The sequence below is a fragment of the Anser anser genome (assembly GCF_964211835.1).
Source record: "Anser anser genome assembly, chromosome: 13".
Taxonomy (NCBI): domain Eukaryota; kingdom Metazoa; phylum Chordata; class Aves; order Anseriformes; family Anatidae; genus Anser; species Anser anser.
Window position 1 is genome coordinate 20,511,796 of NC_139734.1, and position 25,570 is coordinate 20,537,365.

Here is a 25,570-nt window from a genome sequence, read left to right on the forward strand (position 1 = left end):
GCTTCCAACGGGCAGGATGAACTCTTCACGCCAGCCTGTCCTTCGGCACACACGGGGACCTCCTAAAATGTCTAAACTGGAATGCTTTTTCCTTTTAAAGTGCAGTGCATCTGCTCTGTATTGGTCTCAATATAAATTTCTACTGGAAGTCCCAAACTTGGTACATCTGCTTGGTTAAGCGTTGCTCCCCACAGTGCTATGGAAGCTCCTTTGCCTTGCAGAGAAATGAGACCTTGTCATAACAAGAGCCACTTGAGCAACCTGCTTTCCTTCTGCCGGTTGATATTAACGACGAATACCCGCTACTACTAACAAATGTGAAAATTATAACCAAGGAAAAGATGTGGCCTTGACTCTAGAGTGGCCAAAATGATTTATGACATCAAGACCCAGTGAAGAAGACTAATGCTCTGGAGAGAGTGTGAGAGCTCAGCCTGCATTCACATGTTCTGTGCCCACTCCTAATTACTTCATTTGTGACTGTAAAAGTGTTTTAACAGACAAAATTAATTATTTTGAATAATCCTTCTGAAATATGATATGCATTTTAATTGTATGCACCCTGTCATTAATTAAAGTTCTCTACCTTTTGGTGCATTAATTCAAAGATCGTATCAGTGACAAAGCAACAATTATAATAAGATTGTTTACCAAAATTAAAAATGAAGTGAAAAGGTTAATGCACTCTTGTGATATACTTAAAGTAATGCTAAAATGTTTTCATTTGAGTTTTTACTAGAAATTATTTTTCCACTCTTTAAAATCAATCTCTTTGTTCCAGGAACACATTTCCTGTCAATAAAATGAAAAATGATATAGATTTAGGAGGATAGCGGTCTCAGCGTAGCATCTCTCATATTATTATTCCAGTATCATCTGTTACAAAGTAAGACCAATTCCCACATCTAATTACAAACAGGATTTCAGAGTCATTAAACAAAATACATTTCCATTAGTGCTGCTGTAAGAAGATAGGGGAAAAAATGAAGATTAGTTCATGCTGCACCTCTGTTTTTCAAGCTTTGAAGATTTAGACCTCTGCACTCTCAGACTATAAATTTGTAAAGGATCTGAAAGGTGACAGACATGTGAAAGCTCTCAGTTCCATGCAGTTTGGCCATAACATTTGCATTTTGTCATTAGTTTATCTTTTGCTGCACTTAGTTCCGATCACAGATATGGCAGGAATCTAGAGAGGTTACGCTGTGTGCAGCCAGAGGTATTTTACTTAGGGTTAGGAAGCTTTTTGAATAGATATGAATCTTGATTTCTGTATTAAGTTTGTTCCAGCAAAACTTAAAAACCATTGTAAGTCATTCTGTCTTTATAGAAGAAAAAAAAAAAAGTACTTTATGCTCTGAATAAAAGGAACAGCAGTTCTTAGGCTTCAAATAAGATAACAGCCAAAATATACTGAGGAAGCAGACTGTGTGATATGTTTAACTGTTGAAATATAAGCTTACAAGTATATATATTCTCCATTCATAACCATTTAGCAACATCTATTTGTAATGCATCTATGGAAAATATACCCTTGAGAATTACCCACTCAAAAAGCATTCACACAACCCAGAGCTTAGACATTCAGTAAGAACTTTTCTAAAACGAAGCCTACACAACACCGAAATTTGCTTGACCTTTAGGATGGTTTACATTAGCTGATTTGGTTAAAAGTTTATATAAAATATCAATTACTTTTATCATGTGTAAAATAACCATCAAAGATCTGAAAAAAATACTCTCAAAGAAAAAGATGCATCAGTTACAGAGAAAAACATAGAGAATGTCATTTTCAAAAGTTGTTCGAAGTTGTATTTATTATTTTTAAAACTACAGCCAGAATCACTTCGCATTTCTCAGAGTTGGGTGTCAGTCAATCTAAAGATAAAAATATTAGCTGATGAATCGGCATTTGTGTGAATTATTTATATATCTATTATGAAGTATTTAAATTTATTTTTAAATGGATAAGAATACTCTTTTGAAAATCAGTTAAAGTACTCATATGCATTCAATACGTAACTGCTTAAGAATCTGTCTGAAACAGGACCTTAAAACAGTCTACAAACAAGAAACAAATTAATTTTTGCACTCCACTGAATCTGTGGTTCGTTAAAGCCTCCTAAAATTCTTGGTATGAAATCCTGTCCAGTGGTCACAAAAAAAAAAACTTGCCAAGGAAATAGACACGTGCATCTTTTTTCCAGACTTCACATACAGAGACTGGGAGCTCAGGATAGCTAAGAGGGCTCAGGAAAGCGGCACCATTAGGAAGAAATGGAATAGAACACAGCAAAATACGAACAAGGTACAACTGAACCCAGAAAACAGGTTATCACTTCCCAGCTAATGTTGAGGAGCTGTATCTTAAAACAGAAAACAGCACAACTAGCTTTTCCTCCCGAGTTATCAGTCTCTGGCTCCAGGAAGGTTCCACGCAGATTTCCTGCTAGGAATTAATTGCTCTGTACCAGTCAGCAGCCACGGGCATTTTCTGACAAGCAGCAAATTGGTAAAGCTTCTCAAGCCCTCAGTATTATGTCAGCGTCTGAGCTCCTTCACTCCATTTTCACTGGAAAAAGAAAGCCTACAACTTCTTAAATACTACTTGCATTTGAGTTCAGGAAACTTCGAAGAAGCTTGTATCTCCAAACCACTGTGTGGAAGAGCATCCTGAAAGCCACCTGGTTTCATTGATATGTGAATTTTACTTCAAATATTATGGCCTTAGGACAAACATTCTCAGGCAGAGCTCGTCCCCACAACCAGTCACCTACGGGGCCATATGTGCCTTCATCAGACAGAGAAGCCTCATCCACGCGTCAGCCTGCCACACGCCGAGAGCCAGCCCTGAGCTAGCAATGCTGCGTTCAGGGGCTTCACGAGGTGTTCGCGTGAGTGTGGAGGTCCTGCTGCAACGTCCGGCATCCCCCAGAGAAACAACCCCAAATGGCAAGCTGAACAGGAGCCGTGATGCACTTTGTGCTCCCTCCTGATCTTTGGGAAAGCTCCTGAGCTGTCTCAGCACGGCACTGAGCGCCGCTGCCCATCTCCCAGCCTGTCCCAGCAGCGACACACGCCATGCCACGAGCCATTCGCACGCGCATCCTAAGGAAAAAGGCACATCAAAAAATGTCATCCCCTCTCCTACCTACCCTCCCCATCCCAGTGCTCGACCCATTTGTGATCAATGGCCAGGGACTGGTGGCTCACTTCGCTGCTCAGGGCTAGGCAGACCTATCGGTTCGCTACGTGCTATTCCCAATGTCCAGCACGAGAAGCAAGCATCCTCACACTTCACACAAAGCAGGGATGTGTCTAAAGAAATAGCACGGATGTCTCCATTTGTAGGATGAAATGGTTTAATATATCTGCTGCGTCTGGAGTTGAATAGCTTTTCGATGAGAAGGTACAGAAAACAAAATGTATTAACTCTTGTTTATTTCAAAACTGTATATACTCCTCCTGGCAAAAGGGCAATTAAAGAAAATGAAATGTGTGCTTGACAAGCTTTTCATCCCATTCTAAAAATATTAATAGTAGTTTTGACTGGTTATATTTTTAAAATGGCACGAACGTTTTGTGTTCTTTAAATAAAATGATCATCTTTGAAACAATAGCTCTCTGCTCACGTTACACAAACGATACTCGCTTTAACAACAGGAAAAATGACTTTATGAAGTGTGCACGGCAGTCAAGGATTAAAAAATCTGTTCTCTGGTCTTGTCATTTTTACTCTTACAATAAAATAACAGCCTCGGCATCCTGCTTTTTAGAATAAAAGACCTACCTCTTTTGACTTTTCAAGCACTTGAAAATTTTAAAAGAGGAAAACTAAAAAAATGCTGACCGTGTAATAGCTGGGTATTCATGGTGGGTGGAGAACATGAAAGGTTACAATATGGATCTGTGCCTACGCGTTTCTTTTCAACTTGAGCAGCATCCTCCTGCTTCTGCTAACTCGGCAATCATACAGCTGACAGATTTCTGGGTTTTCTAAATAATGCATGGGATTTTCTTTTAACATGTCAGTGCAAAAGTATCAATTCTGCCCCTGTGTCGTTTGTGATGCTGATTTTCCTTGACAGCATTCCATTAAACCAATGAGTTTTTTCCCTCCTGATGGTTCCTTAAATATTCCTCTGAGTGATGTATTTGTGGTTTTTTAAACAGATTGTGAAGGATGTTTGCATTTATGAGAAAACTGCATGGCAGGTACTGAAGGGAAAAAGGATAAAAAGATAACACTTTTTTTTTTTCTATGAAGAGTTTTTTCTCTGATCCTCATATGCCAAAAGCTAGGGTGTTTTTCCTTTCTTTCCTGCCTAACTTAGCTCCTTGTCTGAAAATTAAGCAACAACACTCTACATACAGAATAACATTTTGACTTCCTAAGGAAATACCGCTGAAACACTTAGTACTGTTTGATATCTCTCTTGGGAAAGCAAAACACATTTATTAAATCATGCATGTTAACTCCAAAAGCCAACAGAAGGAAACAACTGCTTTATTCTTTGCATTGAGGTTTTGTACAAACACGTACTGTCACGGATTATTTTGCACTGATCCTTCTTTGCTTATGCAGCTGGGTAACACAGTGTTGAAGGATGTTCAGGTAATATCACCCATACTGTACTTTGAAATCTATCTTTCACATTCCTGTTCTACCGCACACTTGTACAAATTACCTGTGACCATGATATTAAAAAAAAAAAAAGGAAGAAAGAAAAAAAAGAGCCCTGCTCTGATTTCAAATAAGTTTCAAATTTCCCCAGGCAATTATGTGCTCATTTCCAGAATCCACTCCACCTAATATTAGTACTGCACGACGATGAAACAGATGATCTTTATAAACACTTCTGTGCAACCAGACAGGTTTTGTTTTGTTCATCTTATTTCTGTAAAACAAGAAAATTGATTGCGTGGCTGGGCTTTGAGCAATCTGCAGACACATCAGCTACCTGGCTTCAGCTGCCAGCTACAGACTCTTGATCTCACTCATTTTCCAAAGAGAAATATGAAAGCCACACCACTCTGGCATGTATTATCAGGCAGGCTTCACAGCACGACTTGCCTTAGCTATGGCAATCCCGCGGCCTCAAGGCAGTCTCCAGCTGCGCAGTGAGTGCCATCAGCAGACGGTCTCACCTCTGAGGACTCACATGGAGTAACCAAAAAGGAGGAACAGGATTACGAGTGGCCACCGGGAATTTGAGATTTCAGAGGGCATCTTCAAATCTTCCAGAGACCCGACTACCTCCACGTCCCCAGCTACAGGGCTCTCTCAGTTCAGCCTTCTTCCACAGGTTCTACACAGACACAGAGACGCCGAGCCACGAGGAACAGCTACCACAGATCAGCTGGACTGCGGGGCCACAGAACCTACGGTGCCGGATTAAACATGAGATTTCTTCAGCTGCCTGAGAAGTTTGTTTCAACACTTCATATGATGAGTAGGAAGGTGCAAAAAATCTCTCCCTTCTGAAGAGAGAGGGGAAGGAGGACATTAATGTTCAAATGTCTAACAACGTTCTTCACAGCCCTGAACTAACAAATTAGTTCAAATAAAAAAACGAGGTAAAATGTATTATTTTGGAGGTACATTTTTTCTGTGTTGTATCTTGCAGCGCTTTTTTGTTTGTTTTGTTTTAAATCACTTATTTACAGTACAAACCTCCGCTATTGCCAAGATTACTGCAATATCAGAAAAGGAGGTAGGACCTGATGGCAAAAACGTACCAGCTGGACTAGAAGCAAAAATGTGCCACATTTGCTGCACCCTTCCTGAAACACTTTTAAGATCCAGTTCCACACCTGTATCTGCTAGAGGACAATACAATAGCTGAAAGATTATAGTCAGTGATCCTGAGTTAGGAGTTCAGATTTTAAATTGATAGCTTGAATTCTGGTTTCAGATACAGAGAATCTTTTATCAGATACAGAAAATTTCTATCATATGCACACAAAGAGAGAATGAAACTGCCAAGTGACATTCTAGGCATTATTAAAGACACACTCAAAATGATCTCATACTGACTTCAAGAGATGCAGATGGGGATTGAAATGAATATGACAAGAAGTTCTCACCACTTTTTGATTATACTAACGACCTGTATACAATGACATACTTCTGAAATATCAGTCAATGAAGTTTCAGTACTTATTACTACACAATTACATTGTTTATCAAAAAAAAAAAAAAAAACCAGCAAAACACTAGCAAAACAGACTATTCCACTCATCTATCAGACTGTTGGATAGAAGAGGTAGGCACACATCCTGAAGTGAAATATTTAGTGCTGCTTTATCTTACTGTCTCCAAAGGAAGTCAACGTGTAACTCTGAGGTAAAAAAATAAATTAAAAAAAATCTTTATAGTTGTTTTTTAAAGTAAACCCACAACCCTTCAAGTCTTTGTTACAGTAAAAAGAAAAAAAAAATCAAAGCAAAGCAAAGGTCTCCTGCTCTGTATAACTATATTTCTGATTTGACAGCTACAATTATAATCATTCAGACATCTATTTCCCACAAACTCTCCACAACCATAACCTTTAGTGATTAATTATAAAGTTCCAGGAGCAACAGTACACAGACTAATTTCCTAAAACAATAAAAGACAGAATTTCTCATTTGGAGCTAAATGAAACACGAACAGGTTGTTATTCATGCTGAAATCTAGATGCAGAGTCATGTTGCAGCCATTACAGAAGCTATTAAACACAACCTCAAATCAAAGAAACTGTAGGTCTCTCTCCTAAAATAAAATGTTTTCCTCACTTATGAGGCTTCTGACTCCTTTGTTCTGTTTCTTTTTCCCTCTTCTTAGTAACAAAAATTTCAAAATTCAATTTTCTTTCTCATTCTGCATTCCCATTTTGTTTTTAATAGTCATTTAAACTGTAACAGTCTAGAGCAAAACAAACATTTGGTAAAGCTTTCATGCACGCAGAATTACCAGGCTGTTCTCTTCACAATGAATCAAAGTTTTGAAGTGTATATCAACTTCTAAACAGAATGGCGACTCTCTTCAGGCCCCACCCTATTCTCCAATGAGTTTCTACAGTGAATATTTGATAATTCCTCAGTTATTTTGTACAGTGAAATAAGATTAATTTAGTTAAGCTGTACATTTATTTATTTATGGTTTTCCTTTTTGACAAGTCCTACTGTACCTGCTTAGTGTAAATCTTTTTTTTTAAAAAAAAAAAAAGACCTTGCGCAGAAAAAGATAAATTAAGCATCACAAAAATGATCCTACTGTATTGCAGATAATAAAAAATGAGAAAACGATAATAAGTATATTAGCAGTAGTCCTTTTTGTTAAGGACTTATTTCTCCTCCTGCAAGTAATATTGGGACTTGATCCAGAGAATCTGCTCTTGGTAGTTTTACTGAATTAGGCAATGAAAAAGGTAAGGAATTGGGAAAAGATCTCTACGTAACTGATATCATATCTATATCCTTGGGTCCCAATGTAACTTCAGTTAAAGTCAGTGGGAATTTTTCCAATATTTAAATTGGTATTGAGTCAGTTCTGTAACTCATTGAATTGCTAAACTGCAGAGAACTTCAATTTAATATGCATGCTCTTGATGTATTTTAGAAAGGCTGGTCTGATACTCCCCGTAAAACCTGTCAATGTACCTAAAATAATATTATTACTGTACTGCAGACTCTCCCCATAATAAGAAAACAAATTTTGCCGTAACAGAAAACACACCAAAAACCATGAACATTGAAATTAGCGAGCTTCGTACAGCAACTTTAAAAAACCTTCATACTAATTCTGCATCTTTTCCATTTGAAGCCTCCTTGCTTTTCGGTAGGAATTCTATCTTCAGTCATAATTCTTAGCATTCAGTGAAACTTCATAATTTCTTTTGAACTATACACAAACTACAAGAGTAATAAGAACTAAATATGCTTTTTCAGTGTTATTTTTCTGAATTCAATATGCACTAATTGATTAGGGTCTGAGAGGTGAATAAGAAATACGTATTCTACATAATAGAAAGCTGGGGAAGGGTTTAATGCATGAATTAGAAGCCAGATTTCTTCAATACAGATGAGTACACAAAATTAGCAAAAGGCAATACCACTTTTGGAAAGACTGCTTTGTGCATAATTTGTCATGAATTCAAAGTTATTCCTTTAGAAAATGAGTCTAAGACCTCCCAGCTGCTGCTTTATTGGTCTAATAAATTACCATTTTGATGGTACAATGCATATACACTATACACCATCCAACCAAGCAAACTGTTCGAGTGCCTTCGTCTTTAGAGACACATGTGTGATTTCAGATATGTGTGAATGCCGATGGGAGATCTGAATGCAATGAGGGATCAGACAATGCCTCTGTTGTTGAATCGGTAATGAAAACAAAGGATGTGTGCAAGTTTCCAAAACGTAAAGAGTGTATTGTAGGATTGTTTGTGTCAAAAAGAGCAAGTCCAGCTGAACCTGCCCTTATTGTAATAGGTATCCAGCAGCTTCCTGACACAAAACAGCTCTATCTTATTCGAGGTTCTCTACACTATCCAAGTAAGATCTCTTCTATTCACCTGAAAAGGACATTAGAGTAAACAAAGACGATATCCTCTTCAAAGGATCCATTTCTGACTTAAACTTTTAACCTTACTCTTGCGGAGCTGGGCCTCAGGGAGCATAGTTCAAGTCCATGCTGATATTTCTAACAGCATAGACTGAACTTGTGTTTAGCGTCAGTGCCTTCTTCCCAAGGTCACTCAAGCCAGGTAGGCCATAACAAATGTTTATCATGACTCCTTCATAGCTGTAGTTGCAAATATCCATTTAAGAAAAGAACAAAATGCAGAAAAGCCAGAAAGCTCGTAATTTAGCATTCCCTGCTTCACCTTCCTCCAGTGAACTGTGGTGACTCATACTCAGCTCCAACAACCTGATATTTTGGAAACTTTCCATAATTTACAGGAAAACACTAGGCTCAACTGTATTATTGCCAAAAGAGAAACATTTTGTTACTACAAATATATTTAGGGAACGGTTTAAAATGCCTGTATCCTTACCTAGCAATCTCTCGCCACTATTATTCCAAAAAACTAATGAAGATGGCTGTTAGGAGGAAAATTGGAGGAATAGGAACAGTGATTTTGATTTGATACTGGCAGAGGAAAGTTTAGGAAATAAAAGAACACAAGCATTTGAGATAGATTTTGATTTTGTTTCCAATGGATAAAAACAGGTTAGACCTCCCCTACAGTTCACGTGCACAGGATTACTTACCTGCATTAGAGTTGAGTTCTTCATTTTCTGATTCTGTTCCATTTTGACTTCCACTTCCATGGAGGCTATTCATTGCCATTAGTTTCATTTTCTGTAACTTCATAGCCTCTGCCATGGCAGCTGCTGTCAGTCCTGGAACAATAAAAATAAATAAAATGCAGTATCCAATGGTACAATGCAGCGCTGAAAAATATGAAGAACAAGACGGTTCCTTTCATTAAGTCACAATTTCAATACATGAACATTATATTCAAGTCATTTGGGTTATTACAGTACAGCACTCTGAAGATTTTTTCCCTAATTCTTTTGTGTTTCTCTTTCTTTTTTCACATGTATAGTGTAAAGAAATATTTATTTAATGTTATTCCTTTTGATTATACTTTTAAATATCACTTCCTGTCACTTTGATCACTTTGTCACTTTGATCACTGTCTGTTTGACTTAGCTGCTAAAAATTTCCAAGTATACTAGCAAGATACCAGTATTTCTTAATTTCAACAGCTGGAAGCCAATTAATGTGGAAAAAAACAATGTTGTACTATTCTATATAAAAATATTTATCTGAATTTTTTGGATTCAGATTAACATTATTGCTACTGGAAAATATGACACTGGAAATGCTGCTACAAAAGTACAATATAGGTAATTACAAACCCAATCCCACCTTAAAGAGACCATTAACACCATCACAAGTATACAGAATTAATAGGGGTAGTGGTGGGAGATTTTCAAGTGACTGAAAACCAATTAACTTCGAACAGTAAAAGAGAAGGAGTACAGGCAGGTTACAGGCTACCATCACCATTACCATGTAATTGTTTTTCTTTTCTTTTTTTTTTTATTTAATTTAGATCTTCCCATATCTTTATTTCATGACAGTAAACTTTTCAAATTTCATCATTTTGAATTGGTCAATTAAGAGATCAAATGTTCTTCCAGACAGCATCAAATTACTTTTAGTCTGGGCAAGATATCCCTGAAAATCTCTTATATGAAGATCATCTGTCCCACAGAAAAATACAGGGGAAAAAGACATGTAACCCCAAAAGATCTCTACAGGTGTAATTGTTTATTCATTCAGTTATGGATTAAACAAGTTTTACTATCTTCCTCTCAGTAAATAATGTCTTGCTTTTTCATTTCCTACAAAGGAAGCTAAATGCTTCATATCAGCTATCTTGTAATTGACTGTGCGATAGGCCCACAAACACACTGAATTGCATTTACCAAAAACCATAATTTTTTTGGTTGGTAGTGCATGTTGTATTTACCCACTAACATATATATCAAAACAGAATTTAATAATCTGCTATTTATGAAAAGTATTGCTGAGACATTAGATACCGATTAAAGTGAACTAATAATTTTCATATCCTCTACCGCCACACATCCATAAATGAAAATATTTTATTTTAAAAGCTACTACGAATTTGACATTTAGATTAGCTGTGCTGCTGCTATAATAGGCTTCACAAAAGTTCTCATTATTTTAATATGACTTAAGTGAGCAAGCAATCAAAAGACTCCACATGCATGGGGGGGAGGTGTATGTATTATCATCATACACGGCTACAGCAATCCTGTAAACTTCAGTGAAGATATCCCTCATGAATATCAGTAAGTTGGAGATGATAGGTTATGAGATGGAAGTAACACAAGCCGTCCAGTCCTTCTGTCCTCCTCCTTCCATCTCGACTAAGAGTCTCAACATTCACAACAATAACCTGCAGTTGTACACTCCTGTAATCCAAAAGCACTGGTGCCAGACCTAATAAGTATTACCTACACTAACCATGCATTCGTTTCACTGTTCTGTCACTGATACATTCAAAATTATATTGATTTCATTTTTAACATGCACTACCTACAAACATACAAAAGCAGAGTCCAGAAAACAACATCAACAGTTTCCTTTCTTAGATCATTTAAGCCCTCACTTCGTGCAGAGGATTGCCATACCAGAACAGTACTCCCTTTTTTCTTTAAAAATATTTTTTTTGTAACACCCTTTGAAGCTCTTTTGCAAATGCTACAGGCTTCTTATCAGGCAAATATCAAACCCTGATGTTTAAACGTCTGTTTTTACAAATTCTCTGATGGACACCACTTACATTTAATCCATCAAAGAAATAATACATCTTAAATGATAAAACTGTTGACACTTTCAGAAGAAGATGAAATAGTCTATATGCTTTTCCACCCTTTTTCTAGTGAAAGGAAGTGGGATGGATCTTTGAGTGGTTTTTGAATTATTTTCAGGAAGTTCAAGAAACAAGTATCATTACAAGTCTTCTGAGGAATTTACAATTTTCAGGATTTCCAGGAGCCTGCACCATTTGCATGCCTACCTGCACTTATCCCAATTCCAAGTTTTGAGGTACAGCCATCACCAAAGCATTTTCAGAACTTATACCCACTCACAGCCTGGTTTCGTTTCACTTTATACTTTCAATCCACTTGCAAAGAATTCACATTTATTTTAAAGGTTACAAAAATAAAGAGTCTGAAAATGGATTTTTTTTATCATAACATTCTATCACTTATATGTGATATATATCCACTCACATGGATGAACCAACAGTCCAGTAAATATTTTCATCTGGGTCAGTATTTATACAGATTCTCGATACTGTAAGTCACAAAACTCTACTTAATTAAAATACAGAAATGAATACAGAAACTATTCATAAGGACATAAACAGGGAACAGAAAGTGATTTCAGGCCTTTAATACAGTGTCCAGTGAAAAGATATGGCAAAAAAATTATCCAGGGCCCTGTAGAAAAAAAATATTATTCTGAACAGTTGCATCAGAAGCATAATGAAGACAGGAAGGGTAGCGAGGAACAAACAGAAAGGAATGAACACAGTCCCAAAATCACCACAATGCTGCCTGCAGAAATTAAAAGTAATTATTGTCAGGCATTTTTGAGCTCCCTAACCAGACACAGCTGCCATAAGGACAAAAGCCAAAAAACAGTGATGTCTCAGAAATCTACGCTGTGCCATCTGCCACACCAAAGTCACTCTACTTCAGCATTAGAAGTTTAAAGAGTAAAGCACAGTCCTAATACAGGGAGCATGACAGCCCGAAGATCCTGAGCAGGTGGGCACGCCGTTAAAGCAGATACGGGTAATACTATCTCTCAGCTCGGTACCAGCAAAGTCTTTACGTTACCATTCACTGTTCCCCGGTCTGTGTCATTTTGTGTTTGAATTGCGATATAGTAAAAGCCCCAGAATCTTACCGTATGAGGCACTAAAAGCACTGTACTAATTCTTCAACATTTCTGAAAGCTAATAAAAGTGAGACTAAAGCAAATGGTTTCAGCAGTAAGGGTGTACTACTGACTGAAAGGATGGAAGAAAATGTACAGCAAGTCACCCATTGGCATAATCTTCAATTAAGACGACTGCTGAGGCTAACATTACTGAAGCTACTATTTAATTTAACTATTAATAAAACCCCTTTCTATAATTGACTCAGCTCCAGCTAGCTGTGGCAAAGAGGGTTATTCTTCAACCGACTTATCTAAAGATCTACAAAGAACTGAAGAATCATTTCCATCCTGTTGGATGAATCATTATCAGCAGCAGAATCTCACTTAGAGTCACTTTGAAAAATGGACCTGGAAACTGCTGCAATGTATACATCTATCCCTCTACTTTCACCTTAAAAAAGGATCACTAGGAAAACTGACATGCTGGATTACATACTTCAAAGATTTCAGTTTTTTCTCTCCATTTACGCTTGAAATTTCTCTTCCTTTAGCTGTCTTCTCCCAGCTGTGATCAATCACTAAACACCCAGGAAATAAACTGTGTACCACTTATTGTCAAATACATACGGCTCCTACAATGCTAACAAAAAATAAAAATAAAAAAAAAAGCACGAGTCTCACCGCAGTTGCAATGATTTGTTTTCAAACTTCCGGCAACCACATGGCTGCTGGAGCTGCTCCTGCCAGCAGCGGCCCGCTGCCTGCCCGCTGCCTTGGCCGAAGGGCAGCGGCTCCTTGAGGAGCTGGTGGGGATCTCAGAGCCATCACCACTGCCGCAGACATCCCAGGGCCACGTTCTGGGTCAGCTCTCTATATATGAATCTTGATTACAACTGCGTAACAGATTGTGGTGGTGTGCGCTCAGGTACACCTGCATCGTGCATATGGCAAAACAACCAACTGCCATTAGTAATCTTCAGTCTGTAATTTCGGTTTTGTCAGGACACGCTGTACTCTCCCTTTGACAAGTCTGCGTAACTCTGCAGTACAACACATGAATTTAGCCCTGAAATAACCCTTCAAGGACATGCAAACCAGCAGAGTTTATGCTCCGGCTGCAATGAAGGAAGACTGCAATTGCATTCCGAGCCGGACTCGCTGAAGACAGCCTTCCTGGGGCACTGAGAGGGCATGCAGACCACGGGGGGTTCTCCATCCCTTCTCCGCATCCTATTAAAGCTAGTGGGCAATTGTTTACTCAAATACACAGGCACAACGACTACTGAAGCTTATTCCTCCATGAGGTCTTTGTAATTATTCCAGCAAAAACGCGTTTTTCCTGCATGGCCTGAAGATCACAACTGCAAGGTCTTTTGCAGCCTTGCCTTCCCCCGAAGCCCGCCTCCCGGTGCAGGGCAGCGCTGATCTCGCCCACGCTCCTAGCACTGGGGGACAAGGGGACAGCGTCTCATGCCCTGAGTCAGCAGCACAATTTACTGATTAGCAAACATCTTCCTGCAGACATAAGAAACCAAAACTCAATTACATTCCTGCACTGATGTACCCAGGGTATCCTTCTGGTAAGTGAATCCTCCATGTTTAACTTACGTCCAGTCATTGAAAATTAGATTTTGGCGGTAAACACAAGGACTCTGAGCATTTTAACACGACCCTGGGTATCTGCTAATCTTGTACTCTAGCTACAAGATTTTCAGTCTATTTTTCAGTTCCCTAATTAGACGGTGCCCCTCCTTCATATTAGTTTGAAAGCTTTTCTGTCAAAACTGTGAACAAGTAAATTAACTAAAGGAGAACTATGAGTAATCAAATCTTGAGGTTTGCAATTAATTAAATGAAACGGTGAGTCAATGAACTGAAGAATGGTCTTATATTAAAACAAAACATTTAATTAAATTAACAGTCAACACACTGCAATTAATAATATCCAAAAGAAAAAACGAAAACCAGTTTAGCATTGCCATATTATTTCCGTCTAACAGTCAAGCATTGTGCATCAGCTTGTTTGTTATTTGCATTCAAAGCTGCTATGGGTCAAATATGATGTGCTAAAACAGGAATAATGAAACATCTGGTAGTATGAAATGTTAATGTGAGATACCATATTGCAAACAGTGAAAACAATTTTGAAACATCCAATAAATTAGGCCTTTGAAGACTGAAAAGGATATGCTTTCTTTCCCACTTTCTTCAATAGGAAAATTAATAAATACATATAATGTACTTTACATTTTCAAAATGCTTGCAAGAATGTACTAATTAACTTGAACATTCATATTAGAAAGTAGAGGCTTCTCTAAAGCTGAAATTAATTATCCTTAGTTAGTGACTGCAAGAGATAAAATGCAGCTACTAACACAAATGGCTGTTAAACCTGCCTTGAATAAGAACATCAAAATGACCACCGTGTTAGGGCAGACTGGAGTCAGGTCCAAACACACAAGTCTTCTTATGGCAGATTTTTTCCGTTTCTGTAAACCAACTCAACAAGAAACTGTAGGAAGGTTTTAGCTCTAGCACACTGCTCTGTTTTCAGTAGCTGTTCAAAGATATCCTGGCTACCATTTCAGATAGGTCATAATAATCCATCAATGTGAAACATTTGAGAGACTGAAAGGAAAGAACTTAGTGAGTAATTGGCCACTGCGGGCACAGGATGCGATTTCATTGTAAGCGCTGTAGTGCAAAGCTTTATCATGGGCTAAGTTGTGTGACTATTCACCCTAGGCCCTGGGAGGACACTTTGGAGCCCAGACCCAGATCCACGCTACAACCATTTGACATTGCCAAGCTGAAATGTAGTCAACAGCCAAGAAACGTATTACAGCAGTTGAGTTTCTCTCATCTATTCTGATACCTGCAAGCCTGTTGTTCTGCTACAACAATATTTTTTACATGTTTCTCTCTCCTATTTTGTAACAAAAAAGCCATGACAAACGACAGGAAAAATGATTTTTAGAGTACAAAATTTAAAATCAGTTATACAGAATATGCTGTTATGTGCTCCAAGTGAAAAAGAAAATTAAGATTAATACTCTAAACCCGTTCAGTTAATGAAACTTCAGAGAATATTGAAGATCATCCTCAGCAAAACATCCCAGACAACAGTTAAGATTTTTGACTGGCCTAATTTCTAAACATCACCTCTTCAGAGCAGAAAGAAACTATGCTATGGCAAAAGAACCTTACTGAGAGGAAAAAAAAAAAAACAACCCACGATGCAAATATTATGCATATTTTTCAGGAATTAATCTTTCACATTCAGGCTCGGTGAATTTGCTTCTGCAATGAACTGTTATACAGGTTTTACTTGAGAGACCTTATTCTTTGCCTTTGTGCAGCCCTTGCCTCTTCCCTACAGAGCTTCGACTTCTGCAGGAGATAGGTAGGGACAGACCTACCAACAGCTCTCTTTATCAAACAGCCATGCTTCACCAACAGGTCAATTGATTCTCTATCATTAACCAGTTATGCTGGGTAAAAGATACTATGCGATAATGTAATTTAAAGACTTTGCCAAATGCTCAGGGGATCAGAGTTAGGGGTTGTACAAATGTTTCTGATTTTTTGATGGCTTGATTTTGCAATCCTGGTAATTTTTGATTAACACTATGCACTTGCTCACCTTATTTTAATTCTGAAATATAACCTCAGGCATAAATTCATGAGTATAAACAAGATTAAAACCTGGACACACCCAAATGCCCCTACCACTCTATGGAATAATCCAACTGGTTGTCGAATTTCACACATGTTTTGCAACAGTCCTGATATTTACAGATTTGGGTGTTCACTTTAAAATACAGTTTGCTCACCAGATGCTTTCATCCCAGGTCTGTACCAATCATGTGTCAATCCATTCAAAATTTTCATTCCAGCTCACTCATTTTCTCACAAAATCAGTCACTGCCTCTGTCCTTTAGCATTCTCACCATAATTTCAACCTGTGTTTTGTAACTCCTTACAAAACTTATCCTCCCTGATACCCACCTAAAGATGGGAAACATTTTTAACATGAACATCTTCAGTGTCATCTTCTCCTTACCTGAGATATTAATAATGATCAAGGATATGAAACATGTGATGACCACGGACCTGTCAGATATCTTTTCTAAACCCAAGGGGCTCAGTTTGAAATATATACAAACATTAATCCCAAATTATGGTTATGTGCGGTAATGTTCATAATGCCTAAATGTACATGAACACAACCATTCATGTTGAAGCCGATACACAGCAATACCTGTATATACTACATATTTTACAGATGGCTTCATATCCCAAAAGGTAGCTTGCACCTCGAGACAAACCAAACTGCATCTTACCTTACTGGAGGGAAACAGAAAAATCAGATCTACAAAGAGCACTGGGAGGGCTACATTATTTTTTCCCTTCATTCTAACAGCGTGTCTCATGAGAATTGATTAATTTCGTGACATTTTCTGCTCTTTTTTACAATCTATGCCATGAGAATGATTTGTCAAGACTGTTAGGCGTAATACTTTTAGTGTGCTGCACTACTATGACCTTTACCTTCTTCTATATATTTGATTGACTGACCATCCCACTTTGATCTACAGGTTTCAGAACAAGTAAAAAGACATGGGACAGATACATCAGCCATTGAATTATTGTTGAAAAGATCATGATCACTTTATACAGATAATTTGTATGCTCTTCTGTGAATAGTTAATGCAATTTTAGTGATGTCATTTAAAATTTTCAGCATAAAATGAAAACTCTTTCATTATGCATGCTGTATACTTAAAAACTGTGTTTTCGTACATAAAAAGAGTGACAAATCCAAGCACTAGGACTTAGATTTCAGTCAGGATAAGACAAATTACACTAATGCTCATAATCATCCAAATTCTGAAACTATCAGTTTATGCTTTTCTTAATGCTGCCATAGACTAAAATTACAATTCCCTGAGATGAACACCCGAAAAATTAAAAAGGCCTTACAACCTGCACAGCAGGAGGGCACCAGTAACTTCAGTAATTCTTCTGGTATGAAGAGAAATACAGATGGGCATGCACTGGCATCTGGACACTGCAGTACACTGTCACTTTGTAAGATGCCGGATGAGCAATGTCAGATCTATTTGGTTCAAATTCAAAACAATTCAGACTGTCCAACAGTGTGGAAAGCTCATGCACAAACTCCAGGAAAACTGTGGAAAGCTCCAGGGTACGCAAACAGGTCTTAAGGATCACCTTCTGGTGGGCTTCAGAGCTCACTGCATTTCCCTTTGATTGCAGGACTCAGGTATCCATTTTAGAATACGTTTGGGTTCACAAGAACCTAAAAGAGTCATAAATAAATTCCATCATAATAGCCCTCACGCTCACCAGAAGTTACACATTCTCTAACTTTGCTATCCTCATTGAAGTCTGCCATGGTACACGCAGTGCCACCTGAAATTAGAATTAGCTGTTACTAATTTTTTTTCTCCACCTTTATTCCTTTCCTCTTAAATCGATTTCTGTGGGTTTAAAGCACTTCTCCATAAGCGATAATCATGAGGAAATTGCTAAAGTTTTTGGAGGTCCTTTCAGTTAAGTACCAAAATGTCTGAAAGCTTATCTGGAGTTGGCACAAATCTCTAGAGTTTGTAAAATTAATTGGGTTGGAAAGTCTTCTGAGAATAAGGATGTCTTTGTGAGTGATTTCAAGCTACTTCCTACTTGCAACTAGAAAATACTATACAAATATATATTTTTTTCAATCAGATGGCACAGCTCATCTATGTCCCAGCTGTCTCGAATCATGATTAAAAAATTAGATATTTTAAGTGAATACTGAGTTCCCTAAATTCATTGTACTATCGTATTTCAGATGAAACCTTAATATATCGTCAAGGTCCCTTCTTCTCGGAACTGTTGTTAGAAACTGGATTGTTAAAATATTCCATCTGGTTGCCACTGTTCACTTCAGCTGGACAAGCCTGACCAACACTAAGGGCTTTTGAGGATTGTACTGCGCAGGTCCCTTATGCAACCCTTCCTAGAAGCTGAAGTGTTATAAAGGAGAAATGTTACTCCAACCTCTCCTCAGATGTTTGCACTGAACCAAAGCCAAGCAATTAGTAATTTCACATTTTCACTGGCCAAGCTACGAACAGCAGCAGTGAGCTCCCTGTTTACTTAAGATGGCAACACCACCACAGAAACTTTGCTTGCAAATGAGCAGTAAAAATACTGCAACAATGAACTGTTCTCTACTATGGTTGGCACTGGCAGGAAGACATTTCATATTCATCAAACTCAAACTAGCTTAAATTGGAAGCACAGACAAAGTATTCAACCAAGGATACAACTCTGTCTTCTTCATAGGAATCGCAATCCCCCAATGCTGCAGCAATCCATCTGCAATCAACTTAAAACCAGCGGCATTACTTGCAAGCATTAGATTCTTCTTACCAAAATCACTGGATACAGACCATCAGTTGGGCTGACAACTTGTGCCAGTTCATATTACAAAATTTTCGCTCAGTTCTTCCACTTAACTTTGTAGAATCATCCCCTACATATTATTTGTTCCATATAAGCAATTTTTCCAAGACCTCTGCCAGAGCAGGAACGGAACGCCATGGTAAAGCAGCTACCACTGCTCTTACTTAAGGCTGAGACTTTTGTAGCCATTTCATAAAACACACAAAAATATTGTGCTCATTTGAAGCACTAACCTAAGCGATGAGAAGAGGGAGCCCATGCTCCACCTCAAAGACACAAGCTCAAAAGCAGCATCACTTAAGAATTAAAAAAAATGTGAAATATTCTTCTGAGACCTATACTCACTTTCCAGTTCTGGCTGTTGAATAAAAGTGAAATGTTAGCACTTTATGATCATTTGAAATACCACAGCTTATTCGCAGTGAAAAATAGTTTTGGATGGTATCTAGACTAGTAAAGCAATAATGTCTCTGGCAAGAAAGGAAAAGAATCCAGTGAAAATTCAGGAAATTAGTGACCCAGGCTCCAAGCAGCTCTCCAGCTTTAAGGTAGAATCTACCACATTCGCAATTACTATTGATTCGACAGAGAACATAGTGCAGAAATGTTACTGAAACTTTCTGGGAAAGGATGATTCATAATTCTTCCAGCTAAATTTTCCATTAATTGTTTGATGTAAAATAAAGTAACACATGAGGGAGCACGGAGTAGACTGAAGACTCCACCTGCTATTACTTTATCATCTCTTTCTCCATACAGTTTTGACATAACGAAGCCTGACTTTATTTATCTATTTATTTTTATTTTTTTAATTCAGGGAGTGGACAAAAGCATCCATCCCAAACAGTTACAACTCAGCGCTTCACGCAGTCAGCAGGGATTTTTTGTCACCAATGTCACATCCTATCAGTGATGACTGTAAGCGGGCTTCTGTGGTGAGTTTGCATTGGTGGTGTGCCATGGCATACACATTTTGGCTAGTAACCTGCCTAAGAAGAAAATGAGCTATTTTAGATTCGTTTACTTCAATTTCAGCAGTGTTTCAATAGCAATCCAATTCGCCATAGTTGGGAAAGGACAAGCTTTCATGCAACTTTCCAGCACATTTCTGTGAGACGAGAACAGGCACGTCAGGCAGCGAATGCTGCCCAACACTTCCTCAGGTCAAAGCCCAGCCGCTGCTGGGGCACCTTCTGTACATAGTTGATGGATATGCGAATTTCTAGCACTGCGAAGGAAAAATAGGAGGCAGCCCACAGGCTGGAGCTAACCAGATTTAGCTATGTTTGCACCACAGGTAAAGAAACACAAAGAGCAATATTTTCCCCTGGGGCATAAATTAATGACTATTGATCACACAACCAGAGAGTGTATGGAACATGACTACAGAGGAGTGTGTACCTTTATACCTTCACTTACTTCCTTTCCTTTTTTTTTTTTTTTTTAACTTCTGATTGTTCTGATCTTCCCGTTTTAACTTCTTCCAATATAGTTTTGCTGAAGCTTATTCAGGCACATTTACTTACACAAATAACACAGGAGACAAATAATTCAGTCCCAATGGGCTAATATCTTCTTTGTTTATGAAGTTACGCCAGAATAGCTATTTCTATCTTATGCTATGAAAGGTAAAGACCATTTTTCAAAGTTGAGAAACTGACTGGAAGCTTATTTTCTTGTTCCAGTTTGTGAATAAAACTAACACACAGAAGATGAACTACACCATTTTCAAAATCTTAAAGGATATGTCTCCACTCATTGGTCAAGCTGAATTAACTTGCAGCCTCTGAGCCAAATGAAGGCTTAAGAAGGAGAGGAATAATCTAGTCAGTGAACTGAAACACTTAGTAATCTAAAATTATGCAAATATTCTCTTTGCCCTTGCAAATCTTTCCAGATAAACTCTAGTGGTCTTACTCCTGAGTTTGCATCAGTACAGCAGTTTCGCTTATAAAACTATGGCATCAACCATTTTAGCTTAAGTTTTGTTCAACAATTTCAATAGTCAAAGTACAGTCAGATCTTAAAATACATTCTCAGATGCCATAAGTCAAATTAAATAAATTTGTTTTAAAATTTAAAATATCTTAAATATAAATTATGCCCAAGATGTATTGAATTTTGTTTTTAGCAATTGAGAAAAATACTGCACATATCTATTAATCTTCCTTTTCTGTAAATTGACATATCACCCCTTGCAATTGTTCCCTCTACAATTACTATACTTTGCAGTCCTCAGCTTTTTATTGATATTAATACTGTGCTCTTTGCAGCTATGTTTTTAGAGCTAAGAGTCTACCTTAAGGCTTTTTCCCACATTGAGAAATTGAGTATCATATATTATTACAAACATACCTAGGTAATATTCCAGTGTGTTTCCAGTAAGCATTTAACTCTAGTTTCAGAAGTTTAATATGGGATATCTTTGAAAATAGTTTAATAAAAAGATACATTTTGTTTGTTCTGTAGATACCGCTTTTAAATAAATGTTTTCAGTATTCTTCTACAATATCCTTTAATTGAGATTTCAAAACCTGTGACACTATATTGATGAGAGTAGCTTTAATAGGACAGTTATTGTGGATGAATTAATAAATGACCATTAGTCAAGTCAGTTCACTATGTTAAATGTAAATCTTAACTGTAATTTTATTCCTCCATATAGTTTTAGGAACCAGTATATATTTAAGATAGACCTACTCACTTCACCTACATGGAGAAGTGAATTGGAGACAGTTCCTGAGTTCCTTATCTGTAGAAACTTATATATGACCAAAAACATCTTAACAGTTCTATTCAGGAAATATAGGATATAATATCCACTCTCCTATTTGTCCCTACTTCTTTCAAAAAGCCACTAAATTTCTCATACCTGAGAAGAAAATCAACCTTTTTGCTGATGAATCAGTAGGCAGCTTTGACTGGTGAAGAGAAAATTGTGTTACAAATGAACAGCTACCTGTTATCAAATTACAAGGCATTTTCATCAAAGGACCAAAAAATGCAGCACACTGACCAGCAGTTAACATGTTTCCACTGACCTGGGGGGATTTTTCCAGTTAACAGCTTCTGAAGAATGCTTCCTTTTGATTCTTGTCTCTGACACAAAAATGATTGTCCCATTTAACCACTGTTCTATCACATACATCAGAGAATCCTATTTACTCACACACTACTGGAACATTAAAACACAATAGTGTGATTGTCTCTGGAAGAAAATTTTAAAGATTGACTTTTTTTCTTTTTTCTAAAAAAGGGAGTAAGATCAAAAGCTAACTTTAATAGATGTTTGACTAAGGTCATACTCCTAGGAAATGGAACACTGAAGATGAAAGGGAACAAATAGATTTGGCTTTTGATCTCAGCCAAATGCATTTGGCATTGTTTAGCTTTTATAAAATACTTCAACTTTAGGCAATATCATGACTAAAATGAATTGGTTGAAGTCCTGAGGTTTTAATAGTTCAGTAATACTTTAACATGTACCGACATTTGGAAAAACTTCTCCTTTCTTAAGTATTTGGCTAGATTTCTTTCTTACTGGAACAAAGTCAGGTCACACCTACTTATTGGTGCTAATGCTAGATACGTATAAACAATTTTAAGATTATACTTCCCTAACGAGACGAATTTAAGAGTTGTTATCCAACAGGGATGTTAAGTCAGGGCCTCCAGTATTCAAAGCAAGAGATTTTAGGGGAAAGTGCAGGCTACTGAGGAAAGGTACTGGAATTTAAAAAAAACAAACAAACAAAAAAAAAACAAAACAAAAAAAAAAAAAACCACCCAAATTCCTGTATCCATAGCCAAGACCCCATATCAGGCCATTTTACCAAATTATTTCATAGTTATAATCCTCCTAGAAGTACAGTGGACATCAAAATTTGGAAACTGAATAGCAGTAAGGGAGGAATGGATTACAATCTACAAACTATTTCTTTCAATTTCCTCAGTAGTAATGTTTCCAGGCTTATGACAACTTGGTTAATTAAGGAAAAAGATGGGATAACATTAATTAAAGCAGCATGCTTAAATTACTACTATTGTTAAAAAATATTAATTATCATTAGCCATTAGAAGCAGTGCAAAAACCTATAAACCACTTAAGCAGGCTACACAGTCAAAACTTACAAAGGAGTTTCATCAGCCCAGCCAGCTCATCCCTGTGATAAACAACTGTGATAACAGGAAGTGCACCAGCCTCAAGCTTCAAACTACATTTTTTAAGTTTTGATAAGAATTAATAATTTATATTGTAAAACATACTACAACAGAAGATATTGTATCTGTACCATACAAGCACCTGGCCTTAGGAACGATACAGAAATTATACACAAGTGAAGGCCTTCCTGATCTCACTTTCGTATTATTATATTGTATTACTGCATTATAATAATGGTACAGAACTTATGAAGAGCTGAGAAATTGTGAAAACAAAAAGTCAGGTATTTATCATCATTAAAAGAGACGTATCTGACCACAAACCCAAAAAGTTACCCAGGGAAGGAAGAGGAGATTTCCCATGAACTTCTCTACTCATCGCAGTACCTTTTTCAAGGGACACTTAAAACAAAAAGGCACAAGAAGCCTCAGCCATTTGCTCTCCAAATTCTAGCCACAAATTCAACCACATGGAGCAATAATTCATTCCTTCTTTACACTGTTTATGTCTTAAAAAGTGAAAATATCACAGCCTTTTTTTTTTTTAAGGACACGGTTTGTCACTCCTTTTTATATTATTTATTACTTTACATAAGATATTTCTGCTGCTGAGGCAATACATATGATTTGCTGAACCCACCTGGATACTGAAGATCTCTGCAGACTAGAAAACCCAATAAACTTGGATCTGACACTTCCAGGTACAGAACACCTGCACCCAGCAATATTTTAACTGTGTTGTTCTCAAATATTACAAGTATGCACCTCCCTTTATGTACTAAATATACTTGCGAGACCCTGGCATCCATCAAAAATAAAGCTTTTCTTGTTTCTTAGTGCCTGTCGTTTCTGTTTGTTTCGACAGAAAGACTTGCACCTTCAGCCAAACCAGAGCTTAATCATTTATATTCTACCCAACTTCAAATGCAAGCCAGTATTAATCTATACTGTTGTAAACGTGATGCATAAAATCTCTGCCTTACAATTGAAGGATTAGTAATCAGAAAAAAATAAATAAATCACAGCATCATTTAGGTTGGAAAAGACGTTTAAGAATGTGGAATCTATTCCCTGGTTCTCTTCTTAGTTACATTTCTTCAGGCATTGAAAACTTACTATTCTTGAAACTACAACTGTTTTCACTTCTCTAGCCTTAAAACATGAAGCCTGCAGAACCTCAAAAGATAATTTCCTTTGTTTCAGGAGCTGGACGCTTGCTATTCTGTTGCACTTGTTTTTGTTGAAGGATACAGATATTTCTAACATTAATTATACAGCAGATTTAGCTATCACTGCAGTAGCTCTTGGTCTCATCCATATTACTGTCCAGCAGCAAAAATCTACATCTTACTTTTTATACATTTCAAGAAGATATAGTTTACCTGCAGATTCAAGTATGGGATTTGTTGTTACTGCAATTTCTGAAGAGAAAAGCTCAGGTTCAGAAAGGGTGACTTATTAATGGAATATATAGAATTAGAATCATGTAGGTTGGAAAACACCCTTACGGCCATCAAGTTCAACCATCATCTAACATTACCATGTCCACCACTAAACCATGTCCCTAAGCACTACATGCACACATACAAAAACATAGAATCATTTAGGTTGGAAAAGACCATTAAGTAACTTCTTCAATGACCACAAAAATAGGGGAATTATACTACTTAATTAAATACCAAAAAATATTTCAGATGTATGATAAACGAAGTTACCAGCTGTAACCTGGAGTTACAGTTTTGAGTTCCAACTGTTGTGCTGTTGGTCTCAAGTTTCAAAAACATCCTGCTTCTTAAATAATAAAAAAAGCAAATACACTCTTCACAATCCTCTGTGTCTGGTTCTATGCAAGAAAACCATTATGTATTTTAAAAAACATGAGTGTATTTATGGATGAAAAAATAACTTCTACCAAGTAAAATACACAAGAATATAAGGCAAAAATTAACTAAAATAGTAGCTGATTAACTTTGTCCTTGGTAACCATGTAAAAGGTCCAGCTTTATCTGTTGGAACATATCAAAAGAGAGATTTATATTACGAATATTGAACTATTGAGATATATGCTTATATATCAGATTGTATAAGAGGCATCGCGGGATCACACCATATGGTATGGAGACATCAATAACTCTACCTTGTAAAAAGTAACAGCCAGAGCCCCAAAGTGATCACGAGATTTTCTTCTGTTTTCTTTTTAACCAGGGAAATTTTCCAGAGAGAAACAGCAGCACAGAGAGGTGCGACAGAACTGAATCCAGGCCGTGCCAGCAGCGCCCGCTCCAGGTGGGCAGCCCAGGGCTCTCGGGGTGCCAACCTCAGCCCAAGTCTCGCTGCGGGTGCGCAGACCTTGCACTAACGGGCGAGGGCAGACAGAGAATTACTGTGCTGCTGTAATGCTCCGTATGAAATGCTGGTCTTCTTAAAAGAGTAATTTGCACCACGTAACGTAAT

The 25,570-nt window shown here is 37.4% G+C and overlaps 1 protein-coding gene across 8 annotated transcripts in view; it reads right to left on the reverse strand.

The window, feature by feature from the left end:
* Positions 1 to 25,570, reverse strand: part of DACH2 (dachshund family transcription factor 2) — a 289,478-nt gene that overhangs the window by 84,382 nt on the left and 179,526 nt on the right. For all 8 annotated transcript variants that reach the window (XM_083797536.1, XM_083797535.1, XM_083797538.1 and 5 more), the window contains one exon: positions 9,262 to 9,393. In XM_083797536.1, the coding sequence (XP_083653662.1) occupies positions 9,262 to 9,393 (132 nt within the window). The remainder of the gene's footprint in view (positions 1 to 9,261; positions 9,394 to 25,570) is intronic.